Source organism: Triticum dicoccoides, chromosome 1B (assembly GCF_002162155.2).
Source record: "Triticum dicoccoides isolate Atlit2015 ecotype Zavitan chromosome 1B, WEW_v2.0, whole genome shotgun sequence".
In the NCBI taxonomy this organism is placed as follows: Eukaryota; Viridiplantae; Streptophyta; class Magnoliopsida; order Poales; family Poaceae; genus Triticum; species Triticum dicoccoides.
In genome coordinates this window covers 578,995,199-579,001,043 of record NC_041381.1, presented here as the reverse complement: position 1 = coordinate 579,001,043, position 5,845 = coordinate 578,995,199, and the positions used below count along the sequence as shown (strand labels likewise).

Genomic DNA, 5,845 nt, shown 5'->3' with positions numbered 1-5,845 from the left:
TCCACCTTGATCCAAATTCCCTCCAGTAGTCGAAGAAAGTGAATAACTCCATCCAAATCAGCATAAACACCTTGTGCGTCAAAGTCCATAGGACTAGTGAGAAATACCAACTAAGCGTGAGCAAAGCTCAAACTTATTGGTAGGAACTGGCTTTGTCATCATATCAGCAGGATTATCATGAGTACTTATCTTGCATACCTTCAAATTGCCTTCAGCAACAACATCTCGAATATATTGAAATCTAACATTAATGTCCTTTGTCCTCTCATGATACATTGGATTCTTTGTAAGATATATGACACTTTGACTGTCAGAAAATATGGTAGGGCAAGATGAGTCTCCATAAAGCTCAGTGTACAAACCTTTCAAACAAATAGCTTCTTTGCATGCCTCAGAAATAGCCATATACTCGGCATCAGTAGTGGAACAAGCCACAATAGAGTGCAAAGTTGCTCTCCAACTCACAGCACAACCACCAATGATGAAAACATAACCCGTGAATGATCTTCTCTTATCCAAATCACCAGCAAAATCAGAATCAACAAAACCAACAAGTCCATCTCCAGTCTTCCCAAACTGTAAATAAGCATTAGAAGTACCATGCAGGTATCTGAAAATCCACTGAACTGCTTTCCAATGCTCTTTTCCAGGATTAGCCATGTATCTACTGACAACACTCAATGCATATGATAAATCCGGACGAGAACAAACCATGGCATACATAAGTGAACCAACTGCACTCGAATAGGGAACTCTAGACATGTACTCAATATCGGAATCTGACTTAGGACATAAAGCTGATGACAATTTGAAGTGTGCAGCTAATGGAGTACTCACCGGCTTGGCATTATGCATATTAAAACGACAAAGAACTTTATCAATATATACTCTCTGACTTAGATATACTTTTCCAGACGGTCTATCTCTGGATATTTCCATGCCAAGAATTTTCCTTACTGCACCCAAATCCTTCATCTCAAATTCATTACTCAATTGCTTCTTTAATTCATTAATCTCTGACATACTCTTTGCAGCAATAAGCATATTATCAACATAAATGAGCAAATAAATAGTTGAACCATTGACAGTTTTCGGATAAACACAACTATTATAATTAGACCTTTTGAAACCTTGAGAGAGCATAAAGGTGTCAAATCTCTTGTACCACTGTCTAGGGGATTGCTTCAATCCATAAAGAGATTTCTTTAACTTACAGACAAGCTTTTCTTTTCCAGGAATAACAAAACCTTCAGGTTGTTCCATATAAATATCCTCTTCTAATTCTCCATGTAAGAATGCAGTTTTAACATCCAATTGTTCAAGCTCAAGATCATGCATGGCAACAATACTGAGTAAAGTGCGAATAGAGCTATGCTTCACAACAGGAGAAAAGACTTCGTTATAGTCAATACCTAGAATCTGGCTATAACCTTTAGCAACTAATCTTGCTTTATATCTTGTCTCATCATTAGGAGAAACACCTTCTTTCCTCTTGAAAACCCACTTGCAACGAATAGGTTTCTTCTCTCTAGGTAATTTTACTAAATCCCAAGTGCCATTCTTTTCAAGTGATTCCATCTCATCATGCATAGCGGTCATCCATTTATTACTATCACCAGAAATAATAGCCTCGGAATATGAAGAAGGCTCAGAATTACCTTCAATTTCTTCTGCAACAGATAAAGCAAAAGAAACAATATTGCACTCTCCAATTAACCTGTCAGGTTTATTAATACCCCGTCTAACTCTGTCACGTGCAAGATTCCAACTGGGTGGAACAATAGGCTGATTTGGAGTGGGAGTGACATGATCATCATTAATAACGGGTTCATCATGTGCATCAACAATTTCATTACCAGATGTATCACCTGAATCAATAACATGCTCCACCTGAACAGTAGGCTGCTGAATAGTAGGCTGCTGTTCACTCTCAACGGGAACATTAGTAGATGAAACATCATGTAACATAGCAGATTCATTAAAGATAACATTTCTGCTAATAACAACCTTCTGGGTTTCAGGATTCCACAATTTAAAACCTTTAACACCAGACTTATAACCAAGAAAGATGCACTTAACAGCCCTAGGCTCCAACTTTCCATTATCAACATGAGCATAAGCAGTGCAACCAAAAACTCTCAACTGTGAATAATCAGCAGGTGAAGCAGACCATACCTCAATTGGAGTTTTCTTATTAAGAGCAATAGATGGTGAACGGTTAATAAGATAACAAGCAGTGGAAGCGGCCTCAGCCCAAAAACGCCTATGCAAACCTGCATTGGACAACATGCAACGGGCTCTGGAAATAATGGTCCTGTTCATACGCTCAGCAACACCGTTTTGTTGAGGAGTATAAGGAACGGTGTAATGTCTGACAATGCCTTCAGACTTGCAATAATTCTTAAATTGCTTAGAACAGAATTCCATACCATTATCAGTGCGAAGTATTATTACCTTCCTTTCAGTTTGTCTTTCAACCATAATCTTCCACTCCTTAAAAGCTAAGAATGCTTCATATTTATGCTTCAAGAAATAAGGCCAAAGTTTTCTCGAATAATCATCAATAATAGTTAGCATGTAACTATCACCACCTAGTGACTTCTTGCGAGATGGTCCTCATAAATCAGAATGCACATAATCAAGAATACCTTCAGTTGTATGAGTCGAAGTGTTGAACTTCACCCTCTTGTGCTTGCCAAAGATACAATGCTCACAAAATTTCAATTTACCACGTTCATATCCATCAAGAAGACCTCTCTTATTTAACTCTGCTAAACCAAGTGCACTCATATGTCCAAGACGCATATGCCAAAGGTTAGCAGCATCACAATCAGAATTCTTTGAAACAACTGGAGTAGCGTTACCTGAAACAATAGAACCTCGAAGGTAATAAAGACCATTGGTCAAACTTAAATCACCTTTCATCACAACAAGGGAACCTTTGGTGACCTTCAAAACACTATCTCCACCTGAATATTTGTACCCCTTTGCATCAAGGGCAATCATAGAAATAAGATTTCTCTTCATCTTCGGAATATACCGAACATCTGTCAAAATTCTGATTATGCCATCGAACATCTTGATTCGAATAGAACCTATGCCTTCAATCTTGCATGGTGAATTATCAAAACCCAAAACGGAACCAGCAGAAGTAGTGGAATCAAAAGTAGTAAACCAATCTCTATGTGGACACATATGAAAAGTGCATGCAGTATCAAGTACCCACTCATCATTGGTCTCAGCACATCCAGCAATAACGACAAGAGCATCATCGGAACTATCATCACGAGCAACGTTAGCAGAATTTTCACCTTATTTGTTACCTTTCCTCTTTTCCTTATTCTGCAACTTGAAACACTCAGAGATGTCATGCCCGTCTCTCTTGCAATACCTGCAATACTTCTTGTCTCTGGATTGCGACCGGTCCCTGTAGCCGTTTTTACTTTTGCCTCTATTTCCATTATTGGAGTTCTTCTCCTTTGTCCTGCCACGAACAAATAATCCCTCGGCTTGGGATGAACTTGAACCATCATGAGGCACCATTAATTTCATCTTCTCCTTCGATTTCAAAGCTTCATAAACTTCATTAAGTGTGACAGTATCACGACTGTATAATATGGTGTCTCTAAAATTGGTATAAGAACTTGGCAGTGAACAAAGTAACATTAAAGCAGTATCTTCCTCTTCATACTTAACCTCCATTGCAGCTAGATCAGACATGATCTCTTTAAATTCTGAAATATGATTCAAAACATTACCTCCCTCGGGTAACCTGTGCAGGAATAATTTTTGCTTCAGATGCATCTTGCTGGTGAGATCTTTAGTCATACAAATCCCTTCCAGTTTTAACCATAGAGCGGCGGCAGTTTCCTCGCTCAAAACTTCCTGCAAAATATTATTATGCAAATGAAGTTGAATTTCTGACAAAGCCTTACAATCAATTCTTTTCTCCTCATCAGTCCAGTCCTGAATTCTGTTCTTCCCAAAACTATCCAGTGCTTCATCATAGTCGGACAGTGCCAACAACGCCCGCATCTTGACTTGCCATAGGGTAAACCTTGTGTCACGGTCCAGCAGTGGAAGATCGTACTTCATGGATGCCATGAGTCGATAAATCTGTATTCACAAAGTAGTACAAGCCGATAGAAAAATTCTTGACAGAATTAATATACGGACAAAGAACCAGAAAAAAAATAGCACCTGATAGTTGCTAGTGGCCGTAGCAATCGATGATGGAAAACAAAAGCCGTACTAATACTATGCACTAGCACCTTCACGTGGCGAAGTAGCAGCAGCAGAAACAAATTTGCCTTGTACGCGAACTTGATACGTGGCTGATCAGCGCCTAACCAAAAGGTGTGGACGGCTTGCGATTTGACGGATGACAAATCGCCTCGGGACTTGATTCCCTCGTGAGCGGCAGCTGATGTGGATGCTGCGTACGGAGCGGCAGTGGCAACACAGCAGAACAGCGAGGAAGACTGCAGCTTTGAGGGATCTCCGCATGATTGGAAATCGAGTCGGTCTCGGCGGATTAAAAAACGATCGGATGAATCACGGAACGGCGGCGGCCGAACAGACCGTAACCCTAATCTCTTGTCACGAACTCGTATCTAAACCTCAGCTCTGTATACCACTTGTTAGATAATAACGAGAAATAAACGAGACAAAAAGAGACACGGATTTTTACGTGGAAATCCTTGCGGGAGAAAACCATGGACGCACGAAGACGCAATTACTATGAGGAGGAGTATTACAAGCACGAGACGACAGCCCGTCTGAAGTGCGACTACATGGGTTATATAAGAGGGCAATACATGAGAGTCCTTGAAGGACAAGTAAACGAGTTGTACTCGTACGCGTCGACGTCAACGCAAAGGCCCACACCGTATGTACTACGTCTAGTCCAATACGGTACTAGAATTTAGATCATAATTTAACAGTATCAAGGTGCCAGATCCGGTAGAGCTGATCATCACTGAGGGCGCAGTATATGGCGTTCATGGCCTGGGCGTTGTAGTGGATGTTCCTCAGCTCGGGGGCCGTCGGGTTCGCTTCATCCACACAAGAGGAGAGACCGGTTTCCACAATGCTCCGCACACGAGAGTGAAAGTTCCCCAAGTGGAGCTTCATTCTGAACCGCCATGATTCGTAGTCTGTGCCATTGAAGCGAGGTGCTCCCACCGAGGCGGACCCTCCCTGCATCAAGAGCGTTTCCAGCCTCGCGTACTCATACTCGTCGCGCCCCCCTGCACCGCACATGACACACACGAAATCAGCAGCCGTGAGGTGAGTCCATGGCTCTCGACCACCCGGCCGCCGGTACAATGGCTGAGAGAAATCGACCGAATACTAGCAGTAGAACTGAATCGAATCGAACGGAACCGAGCGGAGCAGAAGAAAATCTGTGAAGTGCAGGGAGAGGGGAGGCGGACGAACCGATGGCGAGGAAGGCCGGCTGCTGCTGCATCGCGGCGCGTGGTCGCCGGATCTTGGCTTCCGGCCTCGCTTCGGTGCGCCACGCGGCGGAGTGAGGGGGAGGAGAGCGCCGGCGGAGCAGAGCAAGGGCGGCGGCGCTTCGAAATCGACTCTGTTTTCGCGTCAGTGGCACTCGGGTTGGTCGGCAGGGTGATTTGAATTCGTAACGTTGGTCGGGGTGAGGACAGAAAAAAGGGAGAAAGAAATAGGCCGTCGCTCAGCCCAAGGAATGTGCCGTTGCTAAAGAATTGGACCCTTGAAATGACTCTAAAATTCCTCAAAAAAATGCTTCTGAAAAGACAAATCCTCAGAATTGCTAAATAAAACAAAACCCTGAAAAACTGTCAAAAAATTTCACGATGCCGCC

At 42.5% G+C, this 5,845-nt stretch overlaps 1 protein-coding gene across 1 annotated transcript; it reads right to left on the bottom strand.

Moving 5' to 3' along the window:
* Window positions 1–4,866: 4,866 nt before the first annotated feature.
* Window positions 4,867–5,628, bottom strand: LOC119309166. The gene is made up of 2 exons (XM_037585216.1): window positions 5,440–5,628; window positions 4,867–5,249 (listed from the first exon to the last, which is right to left on the bottom strand). Exons 1-2 carry the CDS (start codon window positions 5,468–5,470, stop codon window positions 4,930–4,932), a joined length of 351 nt encoding a protein of 116 aa, XP_037441113.1. The 5' UTR covers window positions 5,471–5,628; the 3' UTR covers window positions 4,867–4,929.
* Between the last annotated feature and the right edge of the window lie 217 nt (window positions 5,629–5,845).